General features: G+C 52.8%; 1 protein-coding gene across 4 annotated transcripts in view; it reads left to right on the top strand.

Annotated features, from left to right (window-relative positions):
• LOC116453857 (S-adenosyl-L-methionine-dependent tRNA 4-demethylwyosine synthase TYW1-like) overlaps positions 1 to 25,024 on the top strand; it is an 87,826-nt gene that overhangs the window by 20,182 nt on the left and 42,620 nt on the right. For all 4 annotated transcript variants that reach the window (XM_032129783.1, XM_032129784.1, XM_032129781.1 and 1 more), the window contains exons 10-12: positions 10,542 to 10,594; positions 13,841 to 13,959; positions 22,340 to 22,449. In XM_032129783.1, the coding sequence (XP_031985674.1) occupies positions 10,542 to 10,594; positions 13,841 to 13,959; positions 22,340 to 22,449 (282 nt within the window). The remainder of the gene's footprint in view (positions 1 to 10,541; positions 10,595 to 13,840; positions 13,960 to 22,339; positions 22,450 to 25,024) is intronic.

Here is a 25,024-nt window from a genome sequence, read left to right as displayed (position 1 = left end):
TTCTCCCTTCCTGCAGTGCTCAGGGTAGCGCTGGTGCTGCAGCCACTGGTAGGATCTGCTCACATAACTCTGCACTTTGGCAGACTCTAAACTGTTGTGTCCTTACAGCCCAGCTGCCTCTCCCAGCTCTCCCTCCTCTGCTGCTCACCAAGATCTTCAGTGGTCACTCAGCTGTGAAAAAGAGATGCTGCATTATTTTTTTTTATGTCATATAACATTTTTTCCTGTAAATAACACTCCAGGACGGCTTTTATTTTTGTAGCCACAAAACAATTCCCTTCTTCCCTCAGCATCACTCTCCCTAAAATAACGAGTGCAGTATAGTCAAAAGATTGTCTCATTTATTTTGCACCAACTGGTTGCTCTGGGTGGAAGCTCAGTGTCTTTTCAAGAGTATCCCTGAGGGCATAATTAGCCCAAGAGAAAGAAAATGAGTATTAGTGGTTCACGAGAGAGCTGTTCTTTGATGCTGCAGTTGCATAACAGAGGTTTTCCTTGGAGCAGCATCTCCTCAGACCATTGTGGTGCTCACTGTGGATTCACCTTCAAAGCAGTTTACCTTCCTGGAGATAAAGGGAATAGTGCTTAAGCAAAGGTTTCTATTTTAGCCCTGGCATTGAATTTTGGCTAAATTTAGCCTCCCCCTTGGATTGCAGAGGTGTGAGCCCTTGGAGCTGCCTGCTTGCAGCTACCTTGATAACAGGTACTCAGCAATAGCTGCCTTTGAAGTCGAAGCCAGAGACAACACGATTCCAATTCCATCAGTGCCCAGCCCTGCCTAAACCACCAACCCAGCCCTGAGGCTTTGGTGAGTACCCAGTGCCTGGGGGAGAGGCTGGAGTGTTGTGTGGTGGCTTTGCAGCGCTCCTGTTGGTGCTTCAGTCGTTTGTGTGTTCAGGCAGCCTGAAATGAATGAAATAAACCGAAAATAGGAACGAACTTTCCATGTTCACATTTCCTGTGGTGCTCAGTGAACACAGCCCAATTTCACGTTGCTTTTCAGGGTTGCTCATAGATTGTTGGCACAAATCCTTTCTGGGCTGAAAGTTGCTTTTGCTTGGCCTGGGTGCCAGGAGGATTTGGTACAGCGTGAAGGACTCGTGAGCCTTTCCAGTGTTCCTGATTTCTCAGGAAGTGCATTTAAATCCTTGGTGAGCTTTAGAGGGAGTCCCAAGCTGCTGTATCAATAGGAAAGGTGGAAGTAGAAGAACACACTGGAGTTTTCTTTTTCTGTAAAACAAACAAAGAAACCAAAACACCCTTCTGTGTGTCAGGGAGGGTCAGGTTGGGTATTAGGGAAAGGTTCTTCCCCCACAGGGTGCTGGGCACTGCCCAGGCTCCCCAGGGAATGGGCACGGCCCCGAGGCTGCCAGAGCTCCAGGAGCTCCCAGGGGTGCCCAGGGTGGGGTTGTTGGGGTGTCTGTGCAGGGCCAGGGGCTGCACTGGATGATCCCTGGGGGTCCCTTCCAGTCAGGCTGTTCCATGACTCAGTGGCTGACCATGACTTTGTGCTCTGCTGGGGTTGGTGCCATTGTTAGTCATGGCTGCTCCTGGGTTTGCCAAATGTTTTATTGATGCTGATGGTCAGACTGAAGCCAAACATCCTGCTGGATGCTGGCAGCTGGGAGAGGGATTGATCACTGCCCTGCCTGCCTGAGCTGTTCAGAGCTCAGACGTGATGTGTCTGTTCCAGCCACCTCCATCAGCCCTGCCTCTCCACAGGGGTTGTTCAGCAGCCCCAGGTGGGCTCTGATGCGCTTCCCTCCACGGGGCAGGGGTGGAACAGGAGCAGTGAACCCAAAGCCCTGAGAGCTGAGTGTTGGCTGAGGAGGCTCCAAGGGGGAATGGCTTCCCAGTGCCAGAGGGCAGGGCTGGATGGGATCTTGGGAAGGAATTGTTCCCTGGGAGGGTGGGCAGGCCCTGGCACAGGGTGCCCAGAGCAGCTGGGGCTGCCCCTGGATCCCTGGCAGTGTCCAAGGCCAGGCTGGACATTGGGGCTGGGAGCAGCCTGGGACAGTGGGAGGTGTCCCTGCCCATGGCAAGGGTGGCACTGGGTGGGCTTTAGGTCCCTTCAGACCAGACCATCCATGATTCTGTGATTTCTGAAGCTGCTTACACTGTGTTTCTGCCATGCTCTCTGCTCTCTCATGCTGCAACAGGACCAAACAAATCCCTGCTCTCCCTGCCTGGCAGCACAGTGGCAATGGGTTAATGATGACCCCACTGACATTGGATAAATCATTCTGTCCCACAAGGCCAGTTTTGCTGCAGTCCAGTTGGTTCTGTCCTTCCTGGTTAAGGAAAGCTACAATTTAGCCCCAGGGTGGCCAGGACACCTCTATTTTATGTGTCTCCAAAGACAAGTGGTGCATTAAGAGACAGCTCTTATCTGCAATAGTCTGGGCTGCTGCAGCAGCCGCTTAAACTGTTGTGCTCTGACTTACTGCTGCAGCTAAAGCTGTGCTTTGGCCTGTGGTTTTCAGCGGGGAAGGGCAGGCAAGAGGCTGATTGCAGAAAATACTGGAGGCTGGGCTTTTCAGGTGCTCACCAACCTGGAGCTGAGGTTTCTAAAAGCATTTGGTGGCTGTTGCTGGCCCTTCTTGGGCTGAGGTTCCCAGTGCCTGCAGCTCTTGTGCCCAGCTCAGCCTGGCTCTCTGTGCTGAGCCTTGGCAGTGTCCAGCATGTGGAAATGGGATCCCAAGCCGTTGCACAGACCTGGTGCTGGGTGCTTTGCGGGCCCTGTGCTCCAGGGTTTGGGATCTGGCAGGCTTTGGGAGGAGCTGTTCAACTCCAGGTGGCACTAGCGGCCCACAGCTGGCTCAGGGGCTGGTGACGCTGGTGCAGTCCCCGGAATGTGCCACAGAAATCAAACACCGGCCGTGGGGAGATTAAAAATTACTTTGCTAACTAACAAATTACTCTGGGTGAGCAGAATAAATCCAGTGACCCAACCCAGGCACAGAGAAGGCTCCTAGACTTGATCAATTCCTTAGGAAATGCCTGTAAATAAAGGGCAAAGAGCCAGGTGAAAGGAAGGAGTCCAGGCAGCAGAAGATGCTCAAGTCCCTTTGTGTGAGAGCTGCCAGGAGCTGGTGGAGAGCTGACTGCAATTCTGATGTGCTGGCACAGCTGAAGCACCTGATCAGGAGCAGAGATGGGGAGAATCAGGTTTGGGGGGCTGATTCGTCTCTCACCTGTTACCAGAGCTGGTAGAATTACCCCATGTGAAATGGAGGAAAATAAACACATCTATATTTGAAGTGCACCTTTTTTTTTGGTTTGTTTTAGATTTTGGCAGGGCTTGGGAGAGTGTTGGGCTTTGAAATTAAGTCTAAGCTGGAACAAAGTACAGGATATGTTCAGGCAAGGATAAAATTTGCTTTCCTTTCTTTGTAACGTGACACTCGCCCCACACAAGGGGACAGTTGGGACAAATGGAAATGTGGAGAAGGGAATGTGCCCTGAATGACTGAAAAGTGTCTCAGGAAAACAAAACAGAAAAGAGATGCAGCTCCTAGCAGTCTGTAGTTCTGTCTGGTACCTTTTGGGTTTGTTCTGGGTGCTTGAGGAGGAGCCTTGTGCAGGTGGTACCTTCCCTTCCAGCCTTCAGCCAGAGCTGACCCTGAGTACAGCTCTTAGAAAGGCCAAGTTCTCACAGATTTCTTGAATTTTCCTGTGAATAAAGAATCCTAGAATCCCAGACTGGTTTGGATTGGGAGAGACCTTAAAGCCCATCCAGTGCCACCCCAGCCATGGCAGGGACACCTCCCACTGTCCCAGGCTGCTCCCAGCCCCAATGTCCAGCCTGGCCTTGGGCACTGCCAGGGATCCAGGGGCAGCCCCAGCTGCTCTGGGCACCCTGTGCCAGGGCCTGCCCACCCTCCCAGGGAACAATTCCTTCCCAAGATCCCATCCAGCCCTGCCCTCTGGCAGTGGTCACCAGTGGGACAGGTTGACCTTTGAGGTCCCTTCCAACCCAAACCATTCTATGGTCCCTTTTTGGGAGAGGGGGAGGGGCTGTTTTCCCCTTGGGATGGTAAAGCTGGTGTAGGAGTTGGTGAAGGAGCTGGGGCTGAGGGATGAACACCCTTCCTCCAGCTCTCCTTGGGTCAGAGGAGGTGTCAGGAACCTGCAGGCATTTGGGGGATGGATGTTTTGGGGTGAGCTGCCATGCTGGCAACACCCACGGCCCCCCTTCCCTAAGCCACGCTTGGCTGATGCTGCTGGAGGTCACCAGTGGGACACACTCGTGGCAAGCAAGGGAATGCTGTGGCCTGGGGGTGCTTTTGGACAAAGGGGACAGATACAGGAGGCTCTGCTGCTGCTGCTTTTTGTCTGGGGTTGATGCAGGTGAGAGTATCAGGGGTCTCCGAGGCTGTTCTGTCAAAGGCATCATAGCCTTTGGATATGGGAGGTTTTATATTCCTGTGCTTCTGAGGGAAGGGTGCTCTTGGACTAAAAGAGACATCTGGAAAAGCCAGGTTTTGAGAATCCTTTAGGTCTCTTATGATCAGCTGTTGAGGCTGGAATTTGTTGTAGCTCCTGGCATTCCCACCCCTGAAGTTTGCCAGTCGCATTTTCCTGGATCTAGGCTGGCTCTGGGTTGCCTGTGCAGCAGCTGGATCCCTTTCACTGCCCCCAGGAGGCTTTTACTGTGTCTTAAAAGTGTTCAAGATACTAATTTTGTGTCCAGTGAGATGGATCTGAGGCAGCTGAGAGGCCAAACTTCCCATCCCTTTGGGAGGGACAGGGTTTGTGCTAACAAGGGACAGTCTGCAATCCCTGCTCCTGTCCCCACTCCTGCTTTGGGCTCATGGGAGAAATCCTTCTCCAGTCACGAGCCCTTTGTACTTTTTAAAAGTCTTTCTTCAAACAAGGAGAGAATGTAAAATAGGTCTTGGTGGACTTGGCAGGAATTTCTTCAAGGTTGAGCAGTTTTAGGAATGAACCTGGAGGTTTCTCTTGTTGTGCTTTGGCAATCTGAAAAATTCCACTTCCCAGAGTCCCATTCTTTCTAGATTTGTATAAAACGCTGATATAATCTGAACACCAATGGCATTTCTTGGTGTATTATTATTGTTATTATTATTATTATTACTGATTTTCAAGTACTCTTTCGGGTGGTGGCTCAAGCACAGCAGTTGTGTTCCAATGTGGAAAATGGTCCCTTAAAGGTGGTGGGGATGGGTCCTGCTGTGTCACCACCTCCAGCTCTGGCCCTGTTAAACTGCAGTCCTTCAGAACCACAGGAAACGGGGAATTTCTTCCCTGTAAACCTTCTGCTGGTGTGAGACTGCCCTGAGCTGCAGCTCTAGCAGATAATCACAGAGGCTTCTGTTCCAGGAGAGTGCTGGATAGCCCGGCACAGCGGTGCCAGCTGTGCTGTGCTCCCCTCAGAGCAGCCCTGCAGAGGCCAGCAGAGTTCCTGAGGCACAGTGTGGCCTCGGAGAGGCCTTCCCAAGCTCCCGGCGCCTGCACTCCTGGACAAGGATGGCTGGGTCTGCTCCTTGTGAGTTTTGGAGCTTTGTCAACCACTGATCTCCTCCATTCTTCCAGAACTGAATCTTTTGCTTTGGGATTTCAAAGTCTTGGGTCAAAGCAAACTTTTGGTGGTGCAGAGATCTGAACTGGGAGGTGTCATCCAGGCAGTGCCTGTCCCCTGTGCTGCCACTGCTGGGGCACCTTCAGGCCCAGGACAACACAGACCCTGAGGGGCTGGAGCGTGTCCAGGGCAGGGAACGGAGCTGGGAAGGGGCTGGAGCCCCAGGAGCGGCTGAGGGAGCTGGAAAGGGGCTCAGGCTGGAGCAAAGGAGGCTCAGGGGGGACCTTGTGGCTCTGCACAAGTCCCTGACAGGAGGGGGCAGCCGGGGGGGTCGGGCTCTGCTGCCAGGGAACAGGGCCAGGAGGAGAGGGAACGGCCTCAGGCTGGGCCAGGGGAGGCTCAGGGTGGGCAGCAGCAGCAGGAATTTCCCCATGGAAAGGGTGCTCAGGCCTTGGGAGGTTTGGAGTGCCCACCCCTGGAGGTGGCACTGAGTACCCTGGGCTGGGGACAAGGTGGGCATTGGGCACAGGGTGGACTCAATGGCCTTGGAGGGATTTTCCAGCCTCAGGGATTCAGTGTTTGTGGGATTTGTTCTGGACATTTTGCCACCTGGGGATAGTCAGCAGTCCTTGAAGGCTGCTCAGCACGGCTCTGAGAGGAGCTGTTCAGAGTGTGCAGGTAGCGTGACACAGCTCCTGATAGGGACAGTTGTGCTTGTAGAAATTCAGCTGATCTGCTCTGCTCTCAGAAATAACAGAATTGCTCAGTTGTGGACATAATTCATCCCCGTCCAGGAGCCTGGAAAGACTGGATGTGGCACTGGTAAATTGGCAAACCACGCCCAGAGCACCTGGATGTCCTGGAATGTGCCCTGGGAATACAGACAGCGTTACAGTCTCCTGGCTCAGTGCTGAGAGCTCAGCTGGGTCCCTCCGTGAATTCTCGGAGTTTCAGAGAAAGGACTTTTAAACTCTTATTTCCAGGCTGGAGTGGAAATGCTGCAATGTGGTTCCAAAGAGCTGAGCACAGTCTTGCCCCAGCCTCTGGAGCAATCAGGAGCTGTGACTTTGGCCGTCTCTCCAGTTCCAATCCCTCTGTGCTCTATTAAACTCCAGTTGGCCTGTCAGGGTGAGCAATCACCACATGTTTCCCAGCCTGGTGTTGCTGCCTGATAACACTCCTTTCACCCCAAAGGTTGTTTAAAAGCTTAATTCACGTCCATAAAAGTGACACTTAATTTCAGTGAAGTTTGGCAAGCTTCTAGGTCATCTAAAATTTATCATCTAGAGCAGGATCAACTCATACCCAGCCTTCAGATGAGATGTTCTTGTCCTTTCGTCAGGAGCTGAGCTGATTACTGTGAGCCTGCTTATAATTGAAGGAATCCTTTGCATATTAGACTGTGGAAATAACAAATAGATTGGTTTGTTCAGCTTCAGTGTCTGAAGGTACACAGGGATGGGAAGCAGCAGGTCCATCCAAACACTGGATCCAAATACCCACTTAGAGTTATTGCTCACGGGTCCCAGCCCTTCAGAGCAAAGGAGGGAATGTGGAGTCCTGGCTCCACAGCTCCAGACTTGGGGCCATCAGGAGGATTGGATTCAAGCACCATTGGCCTTGGCAGAGCCACAGGGACGTTGTGGCAAAGCTGATGGAAGAGTGGAGCTGGCCTGAGCTTCCAGAAGGGAGGCTCAGCAGGAGCTGCAGTGTGGGAACAGGGCTGGAGACCCCCAGGCTGGCTTTGATCACAGTTTTTCACGTTTAGTTTGGAACTTTGCAGTAAGGACGTGCCTGTCCTCCTGTGCTGGCACTGCTGAGGTCACACCCCAATCCTGGGGTCGCATTTGGGCCCTCACTACAGAGGGACCCTGAGGGGCTGGAGCGTGTCCAGGGCAGGGAACGGAGCTGCGAAGGGGCTGGAGCCCCAGGAGCGGCTGAGGGAGCTGGGAAAGGGGCTCAGGCTGGAGCAAAGGAGGCTCAGGGGGGACCTTGTGGCTCTGCACAAGTCCCTGACAGGAGGGGGCAGCCGGGGGGGTCGGGCTCTGCTGCCAGGGAACAGGGCCAGGAGGAGAGGGAACGGCCTCAGGCTGGGCCAGGGGAGGCTCAGGGTGGGCAGCAGCAGCAGGAATTTCTTCACTGAAAGGGTGCCCAGCCCTGGCACAGCTGCCCAGGGCAGGGGTGGAGTCGCCGTCCCTGGAGGGGCTTAGCAGCCCTGTGGATGTGGCACCTGGGGAGAAGGGTCAGTGCTGGGGAGTGGTTGGGCTCGATGATCTCAGAGGGATTTTCCAGCCAGAACAGTTCTGTGATTCTGGGACACTCCCAGTTTGTTGCTTAGCCTTTTGTGCTTTCTTTTAGCCCAAACTGCTCTGCTGCCTCGTTCCCAGCAGTGCAGCCAGTGCTGAAGGAAGGCTGTGCAGTGCTGTAGAGTCTCTGCTCACCTGCAGCTGGGGTGGAAAACGTGTCCAGCCTTGGTCTCTGGCATTTTCTCTCATTCCCAAGTGTCAAAAGCATGGCATGGCCAGCACGCAGTGCTGGGTGACCACACCTTCTCCCAGGTCCCCACACGGTGAAGGACCCCAGTTCTGTGGCTTCAGGAGTTCTGCTGGTCCCTCCTGTCACCACAGCAGGGACTGCTGGCAGCCACAGGGATGAGTAACCCCCTTCCCATCCCCGGAGCTGGCTGGAGTTTGTAAGACTGTTCTGATGTTGAACATGGGCGGTTTTCTTGGCCTTTGAAGGAAGCTGTGGGTGCTCCACATGGTGGAAGTTGATTTAAGGAACTTAAGAGAAAATGCTGGAGCTCTGGAGCCTGGCACCTTGCTCAGTTTAGCTGCTTGCTCTCTTCCCTCAGACAGCTCAGTAGCAGATCTGGGTGGGCATGTCCTCTTTCCTATGTAATTTTTCTCCAAAACCCATTTGAAAGCAGCTGTGGTACTGCTGCTGACAAGTGATCTGGGAGAGAATAATCTTATATGAATGCTGCTGCTGGATTTGGAGAAATGGGAAGAATAAGGCTTGGGCTGTACTGTGTGGCAGCAGCAGAGTGTGCCTTGGACATCTGTTAGAGGAGGAAGAATGCAGCACCTTTTCAGCTCTCAGCCACAAATCCTCTAAGGACACACATTTAGCAGGGCAGGGAGGTCTCAGCTGAGATTAGACCTTGCTGGACAAGCTGTTTGCAACGGAGAGCTGCAGGAAGGCAGGACAGAGCCACGGCAGGGAGATGTTGGGTTCCAGCCATGTCCAGCTGTGTGTGTGTGGCTGTGCCCCTGGGGCTGCCCCAGGATCTGCTGGGTCTCAGCCAGTCGGAGGTACAGGTGTCCCCAAGACTGCATGTGGCTCTGGGGACTGTCTTGGAAGGGCTGTCACAGAATCCCAGAATGGTTTGGGCTGCAAGGGACCTTAAAGGGACAGGGCAGAGACACCTTCCACTGTCCCAGGCTGCTCCCAGCCCCAATGTCCAGCCTGGCCTTGGGCACTGCCAGGGATCCAGAGGCAGCCCCAGCTGCTCTGGGCACCCTGTGCCACGGCCTGCCCACCCTCCCAGGGAACAATTCCTTCCCAATATCCCATCCAGCCCCGCCCTCTGGCAGTGGGAAGCCATTCCCTGGGTCCTGTCCCTCCAGCCCTTGTCCAAAGTCCCCCTCCAGCCTCCCTGCAGCAGAGGTCACTCTGCCTGTACATTCCAGCGTGAGGAGGTGGATCAAACACATCAGGTGGAGTGGGCAGAGAGCCTGAGCAGGTCCCTGCTGGGTGTGAGTGGCAGGAGCAGGGCACTGTCTGATTCCCTGTTAGCCCTGTCTGTGTGCACACAGTTGAATTTCTGCGTCTGCAGCTGGTGTGGCATCTGCTGCTGCTGTAGTTCCTGGCTGGCTCGCTCGGTGTCCTTGCAGCTGTGGGGACTTCGGGATGCAGTTGCTCTCGCTGGGACCGTGCTGTGCCAGAGCTGCTCAGGGACAAATGAGCAGGGCAGGGCAGGGCAGTGCTGCTGCTGCTGCTGCTCTGTGGAGGAGCTGAAGGCCAGTTTGCTGAGCTGAAGGCTTTTCTCCTGTTAAGTTTGTGCTGGTTGGCAGGAAGAAGACTTGATAGCTGAAATGTGATATTTTTCCTTCCCTTGAAAGCGTTAATAAGAGCAGCAGCCTGCAGTTGGCAGCTGAGATGTGCTGAGTGTGGGGACAGCCAGGCCAGTGACATACGAACCCCACTGTGAGGGACACGGTGAGGCGTCTCAAATCCCTCTTATTTTTATGCTGATTTGGAGGGACTTTTAATCCTTCAGACATATTGGCCTCTAAGCACTTTTCTCAAGGAGGAATGAATATAACCCCACTCGAGCAGGTTGGGTAATAGTAGCACTTAGTGCTTAAAGAACGTTGTGCAATTAATCCTCCTGGACCCATTGGAATGGAATTGTGTTGATCTTGGCTGGAACAGGGAGGTGATCTGAGCTCAGCCTTCATCTGGGCGTGGAGGAGCAGCTCCCTCACCGTGGCTGCCCCAGAAGCAGTGGGGTGGAGCTGGTGAGGCCCAGGTGGGGTTCAGGCTGAGCACTGCTTGTGTTCCCCTCCTGTGCCCTCCCAGCTGCACTGGGAATCAGCTCCTGTCCTCCAGGCTGGACAGGGATCTTGGGTTCTAGGGTAGGAGGCTGTTCTGGGGTCATGGCTTGGGGCCAGGGAGATGCTTCCAGTTCCCTGTCCTGCTCCTTGGGGTCTGGGAGCTGTCCCACAGCCTGGGTTGGACAGGCTCTGCCATCCTCTCCATGCAGGAGTGTCCTGGGCACCCTGATTCAAACCAGACTCAGCAGCATCGATAAATGTCCCACGAGAAGAAAGCATTTCCAGCTGGCTGAAGTCCCTGTGGTGGCACCTTGGGGCCAGTGGGGAAGAGCAGCATTGGGCCCATGGTGTTAATCATTGTAGGTACCAACTGGTATGTTTAGTGGATCACTTCTTGCAGGCTAAACTCAATTGTTTGATGATTTTTGCTTTGTTTTCAGGTTATAAACTCATTGGGAGCCATTCTGGGGTGAAGCTCTGCCGATGGACAAAGGTATGCTCTGTTTCCTTTTCTCATTTCATAAATAAAACCAAAGCTAGAGACTTACTCAGGTATTCCAATTTCTTGGTGAAATGTCATTTAAAAATGTGCTATTATTTGCACAAACCCAGATTCCATCTTCCAAGCTGTAATCTTGCATTTCCAGCTGTTAAAATCCCTCTGCAAAGAGTGAGAATGCAATTGTGGCAAAGAGCTGGGAACATCCTTTTCTGGTTTTTCCTGTTACTCTGCTAAACTCTCTCCTGCTTACTGAAATCCAGGCAGGGAAAAGTGGGAAGGTTGTATCCTGTGTGAGGCTGTGGAGCAGGGATAACACAGCCTCTGTCACACCTGAGCAGGCACACGAGGCTGCCTGAACCCCCTGTCCTGGGGCTGGCTTGGAACAGTGACAGTCAGGGCTCCCCTGCTTCTCAGCATTTACCAGATCAGATCTCCAGGGTGAGGTGTTGTTGATGATGTAACTGTTGATGATGTAACTGTTGATGATGTAGCTGCTGTTAATGATGTAACTGCTGTTAATGATGTGGCTGCTCTGTGAGAGTGTGCAGTACCTGTGTGTGTGAGCACACCCGTGTGACACGGCCTCCTCCCAGCCCTCTGCTTGTCTCCTGGAGGCTCTGGAACTCAGCAGCTTTTCGAGCAGTTTCCAGACTTAAAAACATTCCCAGCAGAGGCACAGAACCCTGGAGAACAAAGTGCAGCCTCTCCAGGGTGGGTGTGGTTTCAGCTGCCCTGGGCAGGTCCCTTGGAGCTCACAAGCTGAGAGTTGGTCTCTAATGTTGTACATTTGGGGAGCAATGATCAGAGAATCATTAAGGATGGAAAAGCCCTCTGAGATCACCGAGTTCAACCGTTCCCCAGCACTGCCAGGGCCACCACCACTGCCCCACGTCCCCAGCTGCCACATCCACAGAGCTGTTAAACCCCTCCAGGGACGGGGACTCCACCCCTGCCCTGGGCAGCTGTGCCAGGGCTGGGCAGCCCTTTCAGTGAAGAAATTCCTGCTGCTGCTGCCCACCCTGAGCCTCCCCTGGCCCAGCCTGAGGCCGTTCCCTCTCCTCCTGGCCCTGTTCCCTGGCAGCAGAGCCCGACCCCCCCGGCTGCCCCCTCCTGTCAGGGACTTGTGCAGAGCCACAAGGTCCCCCCTGAGCCTCCTTTGCTCCAGCCTGAGCCCCTTTCCAGCTCCCTCAGCCGCTCCTGGGGCTCCAGCCCCTTCACCCACCATGATGCAGCATCGTGCACCCCTGAGCATCCCTGGATGAGAACCTCTGGAATAAGCACCTCATTAACATGCCAGCAGCACATCTCTAACTCCTGTGCTGTGGCAGTGATCAGTCCTTGCTCTCTGAGCTCTCCTTTGGTGCATGATTAACTTTGTTTATTTTTGAAAGAGCCCTTAGGATGCCGTCCCCAGGGTGGGCTGCAGAGGGTTTTCATTGCAGTGCCTGGTGACAATGAACTGTTCCATCAAGAGCCTTTTTCTTCTGAGCAGCATCAAGAGCCCACCCTGGGCTGTCAGGAGTGCTTGTGCCACTCTGCTGCTCTGCTGGTCACTCTTACAACCATTTCTCTCTGCTAGCATTTTTAGTGTCAGACATGATCACGAAATGTTTAAAGGAAAACTTGCCAAACTTCAATGTTGTGACTGAGAAAGCCAGAGAACCTGTTTTTATGAAAGAGCCAGACTTTAATGCAGCTCTGTAAGGCCATTTCACAAAGTAAATAGCAGCTCTGTGTGCTTAGATGGGCACACACTATTTTTAGCTTAAGCAGGAATTGAATGTAAAGTCTTCCAATAAATTGAGCTGAGATTGGTTCCAGGCAGTGGCTTTGCCTCAGGTTCACGCCAGTGTGTGAGAGTCTTCAGGAGCCTTTGTGGAGATTTGTGTCTGTGGAAAGCAGGAGCAGGGCTGGCAGCATCAGTATTAAGTAGAGTTTCACAGGGATATCTCAGATGGAAAAGATTGGGTTCTGTCAAATTCCAGAAAAAAGCAGAAATATTTTAGGAAGAGTCTGTTTATTTGCCTTAGGAAAGGCCAAATATAACTTGCTCTCCTGAATTTGTGAATCTCCTGGAGTCTCTGTCATTTGAAGAATGAGTAGAATAAACAGCATTTTCCATGTCGTTTCATCTTCCACCTGTACAACCAGTTAAGGATTACCTGTAGATTTGTCCCTGCTTCTCCTTTCTGTTGGATCACCAGGACTCTCCAGGAAGAGGAAGGCAGATTAAAAGCTGCCATGTTATATTTCAGATTTTCTCTTGAGAGTAGTAAAGTTTCTTTCTCATTTATTATTATTTAACTGAGCTAATGAAAGACAGCCTTTCCTGCAAGCAGCCTGCATGATAAATAGGAGTTGAATCCTGTTGGGAAAGCTGCTGTGGCTGTGCTGGGAGGGGAAGTGCAGCATCCTGCTGGAGCCACTGCCGGCTGTGAATGAGGGTTTATAAGGTCAGGGCATTTATTTAATTTAGTGCTGCAAGAAATACTCTGCCAGATAAATGAAAAGAATGGAATGTGCAGTAGGACAGCCTGGAAATGGATCCTTGTTACTCCTGAGTGAGCTTTTCCAGGAATGCCTCCTGCAGCTCAAGAGGCTTCACCTGCTTTGCATGGGCTGGGTCCGAAAAGCTCCAGGAGAGCACATCCTTGTGCTGGGGTCTGCCAGGAAGGGATTGAGTAGCTTCAAGTTCTTGCTCCTCTAACACAGCGCTGAGTCTGACCTCCTGAATGCACTTTGGCTGCCAGGATCATGTAAAGAGCCACATTTTATAGTGAGCTGGGCATTCCTCGGGGCAGGTGGCACTGGTGTCCCTCAGCCCTGCTCGGGGCTTTGCTGAGCTTGGAACTGAAGTCATGGGTGGCTGCAGGGAGCAGGTCAACAGCTGTGCCCTCAGTTGGGCTCCTGTTGGGGAGTTTAAAACTCTCCTGGTGTGTGTGTGTGTGTGTTTCCCTGCCCTCAGTCTGGTCCCCAATGGGTTTCTAACTCTCCTGGTGTGTGTGTGTGGGTGTGTGTGTGTGTGTGTTTCCCTGCCCTCAGTCTGGTCCCAGATATGGTTTCTAACTCTCCTGGTGTGTGTGTGTGTGTGTGTTTCCCTGCCCTCAGTCTGGTCCCCAATGGGTTTCTAACTCTCCTGGTGTGTGTGTGTGGGTGTGTGTGTGTGTGTGTTTCCCTGCCCTCAGTCTGGTCCCTGATGGGTTTCTAACTCTCCTGGTGTGTGTTTCCCTGCCTCAGTCGATGCTGCGGGGCCGCGGGGGCTGCTACAAGCACACCTTCTATGGCATCGAGAGCCACCGCTGCATGGAGGCCACCCCCAGCCTGGCCTGTGCCAACAAGTGTGTCTTCTGCTGGAGGTAAGGCACCCGTGGGCTGTGGCTCCGGGGTGGGGGCTCTGTGGGACACGGCAGCTGTCCCTGAGCCAGCTCCAGCTGTGCTCTGGAGAGCGTGGGCTGGGCGGTGTTGTGTGAACCCCCCGAGGTGCTGAGCAGTGGCAGCGTCTCTGGAAATGGGACCATTTTCCATATTTAAAGTACCTTCACCCCCACCAATTCCATTGCTCTGAACAAGTGAAAAGTGGTGACTCAGTAACTGTTGCCTTCCTAAACCAGCAGCTGATAAATCCCAGCATCACTGAGATAGGGAAAGTCCTCCAGGATCACTGAGTCCACCCTGTGCCTGATCCCCACCTTGTCCCCAGCCCAGAGCTCTGAGTGCCACCTCCAGCCCTTCCTTGGGCACCTCCAGGGATGGGCACTCCCAACCTCCCTGGGCAGCCCCTGCCAAGGCCTGAGCACCCTTTCCATGGAGAAATTCCTGCTGCTGCCCACCCTGAGCCTCCCCTGGCCCAGGCTGAGGCCGTTCCCTCTCCTCCTGTCCCTGTTCCCTGGCAGCAGAGCCCGACCCCCCCGGCTGCCCCCTCCTGTCAGGGACTTGTGCAGAGCCACAAGGTCCCCCCTGAGCCTCCTTTGCTCCAGGCTGGACAACCTGTCCTCAACTCAATGGCTCCCCATTTTGGTCAGGAGAGTATCCCCTTTTCTCAGAGGACTGACTTTGGGGTTAATCCCTGAAGGAAAGGAGCTGTACTGGTTTGAGCAGCTCCAGCACTCCTCACTCCCTCCTGCCTGGGCTTCCAAGGGAGGTGTGTGCCAGGCTGGGGGAGTGCAGGGTGGGATTGGGAAGAGAGGCTGAGGCTCAGCAGAAATGCCAGCAGTGACGTGAGAGCGCCTGGAGTGGGAGGACATGGAGGTTGTGCTTTGAGCTCTTTTGTTTTCCACCCTGCTAAATCGTCCCATGCGAGCTGTACTTCCTCTGGGACTTGTGCCTTACCCCAGGCTGCCAACAACACCCATTCCATCCCCCAGCCTGCGTGTCCAGCATCCCAGTGAGTAATCCCTGAGCAGCCTGGGACAGTGGAAAGTGTCCCTGCCATGGCAGGGGGGTGGAGTGTGATGGGCTTGAAAGTCCCTTCCCACCCAAACCATTCTGGGATTCTGTGATAACATTTCCATGCAAAACCAGCCAGATTCCTCTGAGTGCCTCTTTCTGTCTTTCACAGTCCTCAGATTTTAATAATGCAGGTATTTCATGGGAGCATTTAAAGGGCTGCCCAAACTTTGAGGGTCCTTGAAAGCTGTGTCCCACGTTAAATGTGAGCACTGGACACTGGGCATCCTGTGGGGTTTGCATTTGGGAGTCTTTTCCAAAGTGACCACTGGTGCTCTGGGTGGGCTTTCCTCAGATCCTGGCTGGGAAGGAGGCAGCAAATGGCACATTTCATGTGCAGCTTCTGCTTTGCTTCCGAGCAGGCAGTGCCTGGGAAGGAAAACCTTCTGTTCGTCTCTGTTTCTGTGTGGGGGTGCGTTGAGTCCTGCAGTGGGACTGTGCTGGGAGGGATGTGGCCCTCTGTCCCCACACACAGGGCACATCCTAAACAGCAAACAGGAGCATGGTCAGGATGAGGGGCTGTGTTCCCAGCTCTGCTCCACAGAGCATTTCCCAGTTTCTCTTCCAGATGCCCTCACTCAGGGTTTTCTGGCAGCCTGGATGTGGAATAGGCTGAATCACAGAAGTCCAGCAAGTGTGAACTGGAGAGTGCAGAAACTGATAAATGAGATAGTACAGATTTATCAATAATTGATAAATCAGTCCATTAGTGCAGAGACCCAGAGAAGCTGGCACCATTCCGTGTGTCTCTAACTCGTCATGCTGTCGCTGTCACCTGTCACTTCAGAGGGCTCTGCCTGATGAGAACGAGTGCTACAATGCTGATTTTCCTGATGGCTGCAACCTGAGTGCGAGGAAGCAGCTTCCCAGGGCACTGTGCTCAGAGTTTCAGTATTGAGTCATTCATTTCCCTCCTGTGGGAAGGGGGGTGGCAGGTGTTGGACTCTCCCATGTGGAATGCAGCTGGCTGTCTTCAGGCCTCCCCTGGAAGCTGGAAAGTTTAAGTTGGAAGATGTAAGGCCTAATTTGAGGTTCATCCCAGGACCTTAAGCTTGACTTGAAAAGGTTTCTTTTTGGTGACTTTTCCAGCTCCTGTGCCTGGGCTGCTGCAGCTTTTGTGTGGCTGTGAGGGGGATCTTCCCTCCCTCCTTCCCACACCCAATCCCTGCTGATCCTGTGCCAGCCCAGCTCCCAAACCCTGCAGTCAGGCCTCTGTTTTAAGCCCCCCACACCTTGCAGGTTGTTCAGCATGTGAGACTGAAGAGGAGCTGCAGGCCCTGGTGGCTGGGCAGGATAAACAAGGCAGCTCTGGAGCAGCAGGTGCCATCTGTGCGCTGCAGACACGTGAAGCACTGATCTGCTGGCAGAATGTTTTTCACACAGGTTTTGTGCTGGGCTCCTCGTGCAGCTCTGCACGCTGCCTTGCAGATAAGGTTGCTGGGATTCTTTCTTCTTGATCTCTTCTTTCAGGATTTTGACATTTGTAGACTCCGCCAGTGTTTCCAAGTGCACAAGCACCGAGCTCCCCCCGGATCCCCGAAGGAAAGGCCAAGGAGCCTGTTTATTTTCTCTTGCTCACTTTGGCAAGAAATGCTGCAGTTCAGCTGCTTTCCCTGGGAATTGGATGTCATTGGAGTTGGCTGGTCCTGGCTCACACATTTTGGCCCCAAACCAGTAATGATGGAATCACAGAGGGGTTTGGGTTGGGGCCTTAAAGGGCATCAGTTCCAGCCCCTGCTGTGGGCAGGACACCTTCCACTGAGCTCATGGATGGAGTCAGTATCCAAACACCCTCAGAAAATTAGGTGTTGTTGTCAGAGATGTGCCTTCACTCTGCACTGGATGCTTTCCTTCGCCCCCTTGTCCCTGGGACCTGTCTCAGCTGCCAGGGCCTCCTCACTGGCTCCCTGCCTGTCCCCTTCAGAGAGGTTGGGGATGCAGGATTGCATGGCAGCTTTTTGTGGGGACAGAAAAAGCCACCTGGGAGATGGGAATGGCTGGAGCTGTGTCAGGTTGGATCTCAGGGAAAGGCACTGCCCAGGCTCCCCAGGGAATGGACACGGCCCCGAGGCTGCCAGAGCTCCAGGAGCGTTTGGACAGCGCTGCCAGGGATGCCCAGGGTGGGGTTGTTGGGGTGTCTGTGCAGGGCCAGGGGCTGGGCTGGGTGATCCCTGTGGTCCCTTCCAGCTCAGGATATTCCAGGATTCTCCAAGGTGGATTGTTTGGTGTCCCCCCCCAGGCAGCACTGAGGCTGTTCCATCAAAAGCATTGAGGGGGACACCCCACACCTCAATTCCTGCAGCATCCCCAGTCATAATCCTGCCCTCCAAGGGAGTCTCACTCTCTATCCCTGCTCCCAGCTGCTCTCACTGGGGCTGTGTCTCTTTAGCTTAATTGCCTAAATGGAAATGTGCAAGTGACCAAATCTTTTAATCAATTAGAGCAAGTGTGGGTTCGGAGCTCTGTGACACCTCCCTGCAGCACAGGCACCAGGCAGGCCTGATTTGATGAGGGCTTTTGGCTCAGTGTCCAAAGCCCAATCAATTATTGTGGAGAGATGGAACAGCTAAATAAGATTTAAATTAATAGGGTTTATTACTTTTGTATCTGAGGAGGAGGCAAACCAGACAGAGTGAAATATCCTGTGAAGAAATTGGCTCGTATTTCTTCTGCTGTAACTTTAATGTTTATACCTGTGCTTGGAGGTTTCAGGTTTTGCTCGTAGACAGCAGCTGGAGTTGTGTTCAGACACTAAATCTGTGGGTGGCCAAAAGCCAGGCATCACAGTAAACCCTGAGATTAATACAGAGATTAAAAATTAATAATCTCTCGCAGGAGAAATGCTTAAAGTCTTTAAAAAATTAAGAAGAAACTGAAAACAGATGAAAACAAAAGCTTCTCCTCAGTAACTAACTTGATTCCAGGGGGTAAATTCTTGAGGGAAATGGGGGTTATTGATATCAAAGGAGTGGCCAGTGCAGGTTTGTAACACCTGGAAGCTGAGCCTGGAAGCTCAGAGAGTCTCTGTGCATGTCCAGCCACCAGTCCTGGTTCTGCTCAGCTGCTGCTCTCCCCTCCCAGGGTTTCAGTTTGGTGATGTGTTTGTTCCCTGAAGAGATCTGTTGTGACCAAGGTTCATCCCTCATTGGGTTCTTCACTGGTTTGTTGAGTTTTGGGCCTGTCTGTCTGCCAGGTCCTCTTGAAATAACCAAACAAATGGAGTGAGGGACAACAGAGAATGTGCCCATGACTGGTAAAAAAAGCCTTGGTGCCTTTATGTGCTACTCTGTCAGCTCTGTCATCTGAGGCATTTCTAGCAGAAAATGTTCATGTGTGGGATTGAAATCTCTAATTTTCATTTTATAGCACTTTGCGTTGTCCTGGACTTGGACTTCTTGAAGGTTCTGGTACTTGTTACAGTTAGCTCCCAAATTTATGGCAATTTATGGTGAATATAAACAGATTATGGGCTGTGAAATGTCCTCGCTGGGCCTTGGTTGTCCCTGCAGGGTTGGTGCCAGGTCCAGCAGTCACTGATGTGGGGCAGTGACTGGGGGCTTAGAAAGTGAACTTGCACATTTTGGCATCCAGGTGAGTTTTGGAATAGTCTGGGAAGCTGTGCTGAGCAGGGGTGGGATGGGTGGACACAAGCACAGGACATTGAGCATCACCTGCCATTCAGGAGACTCTGCTCTTAAAAAAGGGAGCATCTCAGAGCTGGGATGGAGTTTTTCAGCATGGGGCATCTTCCATCTTTAAGGTTTCAATGGGAAGAAAATCACAGAATTCTTCTGGTTGGAAAAGCCCTCTAAGATCCTTGAGTGCAGTTGTTCCCCCAGCAGTGCCAAGGCCACCAGACCGTGTCCTCAAGTGCCACATCCACGGGGCTTCTAAACCTCTCCACCCCTGCCCTGTGACCACCCTTTCCATGAAGAAACTCCACTTAATGTCCAGTCTGAGCCACCCCTGGCACCCTCTGATCCTGTCAGCCCATTTATCCAGCCTGCTCTAGGGAGACTTTACCCATCCTAGGGAAAACATTTTGTTCAAATTCAGCATCTCAGTCCTGGTCTCTTCCCAGGCCAGTGTGGGCTCCTCCTGTGGCTCTCAGGAGGTGCAGAAGAGAAGGTACAGCCAGCTTCAGACTGTACCAGCAGGAACATCAAACATGCTTGGCTTGTGCGTTGGCCAAGCCTTTTTTGTGGTCTCCCTCCTCCCCTCATTCCAGGGAAGGTCCTTGGGATCTCTTCCGTGTGTCCTTTCCTGGTCATGTCTGATGTTTTGCCTTCCCCTTTCTGCTGATGGCCCTGAGTTTCTGTGCTCCTCCCTTTGTTTGCAGCTGGAGGCTCACAAGGCTGCAGAGGAGCAGATTGATTTTGTTGTTCTGTCTCTGCTTTTTATTGCTGCAGTTTGGACTTCTGCCTTAATAGGGCTTCCAAAACTGCCAGTTCTCCTGAACTTCTTTTCCCTTCAGCTCTTCTCCTCTGGCATCTCCCCTGCTGGCTCTCAGGGTTCACTGAGCCTGCTTCTTGAATTCTTCTGATTTTTATTCTGCTCCTGCCCTCCCTGGGAATGATGTGCTCTGTCCTCTCATGTCACTGTCACCAGCACTTCCTCACCTTCCTGTTCCCCACCAGGCATCACCCTGGGGCAGTCGATCACTGCAGTAAATGATATTTTATCCCTGAGCTGCATCTGCCCTCAGAGCTCCTTAATAACCATCTGCAGAATGGATGAAGCAAAAGCTGATTTATTAAAATAGTCCCCAAGCAACTGGGGAGGCACAACACAGCCCCTGGGGAGCTGCACCTTCACAGGGCTCCCAGGGGCTGCCAGGGACTCAGGGAATGCTGTCCCATAGTCCTGGTGGATCGGAGGTGTGCCGAGACTGCAGGGGAAGCGGGATGGGAGGCAGGCTGGGGAGGTTCCAGGGGAGCCAGCAGGAGCTTCCCATTGTGTTCTGTGCAGTCCGTGGGGCTGTGGCACTGAGGTGTCTCTGAAGGAGCAAACCAAACCTGTTTCACACCTGGAATCTCTGCTAGGACCAAGGTTTTCTGCCCTGAGGGGGTTTGGGCGAGGTTTCATTTTACTTGGGTTATTTTGGCAAGGAAGGAAGGAATGAATCCCCAACACAAATTCCTGCTCAAGACTGGTGTAGCCGGTGAGGTGGGTGATGGGAGGGGATGGGAAGGTGACACTGGAATTCTGTCTGTGCTGGGGGCTGGGGACCAATCTCCTGAACCCAAGACATTGCTCCTTTGTCCTCCTCTTAGCAGAGAACCTCCTTTTTGCCAGATAAGCAGCTCTGTAGACTTGACCTGGTGTGTTTATTAAAGAGTTGGATGTGTTAAGAATGCAGGGCCTGTTGGACACTAATCGCCGTCCAGGGTGCACCCAGAGCCTATTGATTTCCTGCCAGCTGGCCCTATTAAATATACAAGGTACAAGTTTTGCAGTTAAACATGTAAGAGTTTTATAAATGCCTTTTATAGCTGACATTCAGAAAACTTTCTGTGTTGCCAGATGCAGAAATAAAGGGGAAATTCAAAAAGCTGCTTTGGCTTAAAGGATCCTTGAGGTGGTAAAGTTTGAGAGCAGTGTTTGAACCTTTGCTCTTGAAGTGGATGAAGAAATGTTTGGGTGAAAAGGCTGATTTTACTGAGCCTGGGTTTGGAGTTTGTGTTTTAGCACTGTCAGAGGGTGCAGCTGCAGGTGTTTCTCACTTGGAGAATCCCAGAATCCCAGACTGGTTTGGGTTGGAAGGTACCTTAGAGGTCATCAAGGTCAACCCCCTGACATGGGCAGGGACCCCTTCCCCTATCCCAGGCTGCTCCAGCCTGGCCTTGGGCACTGCCAGGGATCCAGGGGCAGCCACAGCTGCTCTGGGCACCCTCTGCCAGGGCCTGCCCACCCTCACAGGGAGGAATTTTTTTCCTGATATCCATCCCAAACCTCCTCTCTTTTGGTTTGAATCCATTCCCCCTTGTCCAGAGGTCAATGGGAGCCTTTTGCTTGTCCCTGGTAAGGACTGGACCAGCCCCTTCATTCTGGGAAGGTGCTTCCCTGTCCTTTCTCCCTCAGTTACATGCTGGGAGTCTTGTCCTGATCCCCTGTAGCTGGAAGGCTGAGTGCAGCTGTAACCTCCCAGTTGTCCCCAGGGCTGGCTCAGGGGTGATGGAGAGGGCTGCAGGAAGCAGAGCTCACCTGGCTGGAAAGCTGAGTGTCAGGAGTGTATTTGCTTGGTGGTGTTCTCCTGTCCAGAGCTGAGTTAAAAGCTGAGAGCTTTTGTGAAAGACCCCGCCCAGTGTGCTGCTCGTAATGAACTGTGCTGTGGGAGTGGTAGGGAGAAAGTGGAGGGACTTCTGGAGCATATTTTGGGATGAAGCAGGAAAAGGTGGAGAGAGAACGAGGAGGTGAAAACACAGAATTTCATTGACTTCCCTAGGATGATATTGAAGGGCTGGATGATCCTCTCATGCTAATAAAGTAAGAAATGGGGAGGAACTCCGTGGATCTTCCAGGTGCCTGGGTGGATTTACCTGGACTGGCTTTTGCTGGTTTCCAAGAAAACAGAGATGGGGACAGTGATCCTTTCCAGGCAAGGTTGGCTTCCCAACCCAGTGTGACCCAGCTGTTCCTCAATTCTGTGATTTTCCCCTGCAATCTGCGTGGCTCAGGGGGATTAAAATCTGGGAGATGACCCAGATCCATTGGGAATGCATCCCTGGTATAGCACAGGCTTCCTGCTCTCTTCTGGGAGTTTGGAGGAGCCTGCCCTCCTCTGTCCTGGTACCAGAGCACCACACAAAGGTCGGGGTGGAAACAAATCCTGTCCTCAGGTGGTGCTTGGTACCTTTGAAACTGAACTAAAAATGGCCTGGGATCTTCCTTCTGCAGAGCTGTGGGCAGAGAGGAGGCAGAACCAGTTTCCCTTTCTTCGTAGAGGTTTTTGCAGACATTATTATGGAATTATATATATTCCAAATATATATATATATATTTTGGAATATATAATATATAGTGGAAACCTTTCACCCCTGCTTCAAAATAGGCATATAAAGTTTAATATTATCCACAAGGTCTATTCTTCCTTCTGGGAGAGCAGAGCCTGGAGGGAGAGGGGTGTGAGAGTGGTGTTCAAAGGTGACAGCCAGAGGTTGGGGCAGCAGCAGGAGGTTGCTGGGAATTTCTTGTTGCTTTGAATATTGTTGATGCCAAGTCTGCAGGTGGCAGGTGACTTCTCCAGGTGGGTTACAAGTGACAGTGAGTGACTGCCCCCTCTTCCCTCAGGCACCACACAAACCCCGTGGGCACCGAGTGGCGCTGGAAGATGGACCAGCCTGAGGTGATCCTGCAGGAGGCCATTGAGAACCACCAGAACATGATCAAGCAGTTCAAAGGTAACTTCTGCTCTGTCCCCACCCCTGGTGCTTTTAGAGCATAACCAGCAGTGGCATCTTCCAAACACAGGTGAGAATGTTCTGGTCCTTTGGGAAGGAGGCCTGAGATTCGGGGTATCAGAAAGGTGGGGGAGAAGAAGCTTCTGTGGCACATTTAATGTCTGATGAAATGACTCTGAGCCCCTGAGTGTGTGCTGCTGCCTGGAGGGAGTGGAGTGGAGTTGCCTCTGGTGCATCCTGGTAGTTGTGAAATCCTTTCCCTTGGTGTGCAGAGCCTTCCACAGTGGTTAAAGCCAGCCTGGGTGATGGGGGAGCCTGGCTCCTCCGGAAAAGGGAGGGCAGGTAGGAAGCAAAAGCAATCAGCCTCTTACCTGACAGGAAATAAACTGCCAGCCTTAATACCCAGCTTTGTGTGAGCCCTGGAACTTCTGGGCTGTGTTTGTCTCATCAACAATGAAACAGCAGCAACCAGCAGGTTTTGATTTTCAGGAATTATTCGGTACCTGTGGTTGTGACTGAAGCTGCAGTTCCACAGCACCTTTGCAAAGCACTGCCCTTTGCTTCCCACAGAAATTCCTGCAGTTTGACATTCTGTGTCTGTACTGTGGGGAAGGCTGGGGGGTTTTACTGCCCAAGTGTGATGATCTGGCTGCTCTGCCAAGGTCAGCTCTGCGTGCTGGCGGGGCTGGCCAGCTTGGCAGGACAGCTCCAGGGTTCTGCTCTTCCCAGCTGCCTGTGAGCAGCAGGAATGCAATGGAACAGCCATAAAAACGTGTGAGATGAGCCCTGGCCTTGGCTGTCATTTTGGGAACCCAATTGTTCAGGCTGGCTGTGCTCAAGGAGAATCTGATGGACCCAGGATGTGTCAGGCACAAAACCCTTCTGTCAGCAGAGTAGAGCTGCTCTGTCTCAGTGTCTGCAGTTGGATCATGGGTGGAAAAACAGCTCAGGGTAGGGCCCCATGGGCTTCATTGTCCTCACGTGCCTGGTTTGGAGCAGCAGCTCCAGGGAAGCCTCACTGCTGGGGTTTCTTTGGCACCGTGTCAAACATCAGCTGCCCCAGGGGTGCTGGGGCTGAAACACCCTCAGCAGCTTGGCAGGGGAGTTTGGGGAGGGGACAGGTGCACTCAGGGCAGGGCTTTGCCTCAGGAGGAACTGGAGAAACATCAGTGTTGAGCCAATGGATGCATGGAAGGGGCTGGAGCCCCAGGAGCGGCTGAGGGAGCTGGAAAGGGGCTCAGCCTGGGGCAAAGGAGGCTCAGGGGGGACCTTGTGGCTCTGCACAAGTCCCTGACAGGAGGGGGCAGCCGGGGGGGTCGGGCTCTGCTGCCAGGGAACAGGGCCAGGAGGAGAGGGAACGGCCTCAGGCTGGGCCAGGGCAGGCTCAGGGTGGATATTGCGGAAATTTCTTCCTGGAAAAGGCTGCCCAGCCCTGGCACAGCTGCCCAGGGCAGGGCTGAGTCCCCATCCCTGGAAATGTTCAGAATTCGTGTGGATGTGGCACCTGGGGACAGGGGTCACTGGTGGCCTTGGCAGTGCTGGGGAGTGTTTGGACTGGATGATCGTGGATGTTTTTCCCAGCGTTAATGATTCTGTGGTTCTGAGCACTGGGAGGTTCTGCAGGAGATCCACAACCCCAGCTCGGTCCGTGCTGGGATTATCCCTGTCCTCAGAACAAGGGACACAGACTTGGTTTCTGTTTGGGAGGGACACGTTACACATCAAAGTGAGCTTGTTCAGCCAGGGTGGGGCCTGGAGACGGGGGACCCTCCAGCCCTGGAGGCTTTCAAGTCTCCCAAGTAAAGCCATTATCACCCTGGACCAAGGAAGAGCCTTCTCCTTCCCTTACCCTCCTGTCTTCCCCAAAGGGGTTGAGGAGAGGGAACGATTATGGATAGACTTTTCAGCATCTGAAATACTGCTGAAGTGTCAGGGGGCCTGTCAGGACATCCCAGTTCTCTCTTTTTGGAGCTTGTTTTCCAAATTCATAAATAATGCTCAAAACGTGCCTCTGCATCCTGAGCACAGTTACCCTTGACCTGGAACTGTGAAAGGAGGAAAAAGAAAAGCTCTGGACCAGAACTGGCAGCAGATTGGGAAAAGAAAAGCTGGTTTGCTTCTGCAGAGTGATAGATGGCAACATTCCTGTCCTGAGTGCTGTGAGTCAAAGGTTTATTAAGGAGAAGAAAAATCGGTAAGAAAAGCCCAGGAGCTCCTGTTCATTTAGTGAGTTTTATGTCGTTCTACCCTGAGGTGTGTGGGGAAATACTGTTAGGGTGGAAGCAGTGAAAGCCAAATTGAGCAGGAGCTGTGTGAGCGAGCCAGGGACAGGGAAAGGTTCAGCTCTGGCACGAGCAGAGTCCCCAGTGGGCAGTGCCAGGGCTGGAGCTGCCTTGGGCAGGAACAGGACTGGCTCCTCCAGCAGCTCTGCACAGAGAGCAGGGGGGTTTATTGGCATTGAGTTTTAAAGAAAAAAGACAGCAAAATCCCAGGAACCACCTGGTTGAGCAGTGAGGGCACCCAGGTCGCTGTGAGGAATGAAGGACAGGTTGTGGCTGGGCTCTGTCCCTTGAGC

This window comes from Corvus moneduloides, chromosome 20 (assembly GCF_009650955.1).
Source record: "Corvus moneduloides isolate bCorMon1 chromosome 20, bCorMon1.pri, whole genome shotgun sequence".
In the NCBI taxonomy this organism is placed as follows: domain Eukaryota; kingdom Metazoa; phylum Chordata; class Aves; order Passeriformes; family Corvidae; genus Corvus; species Corvus moneduloides.
This window is presented reverse-complemented; position numbering and strand designations above follow the sequence as displayed.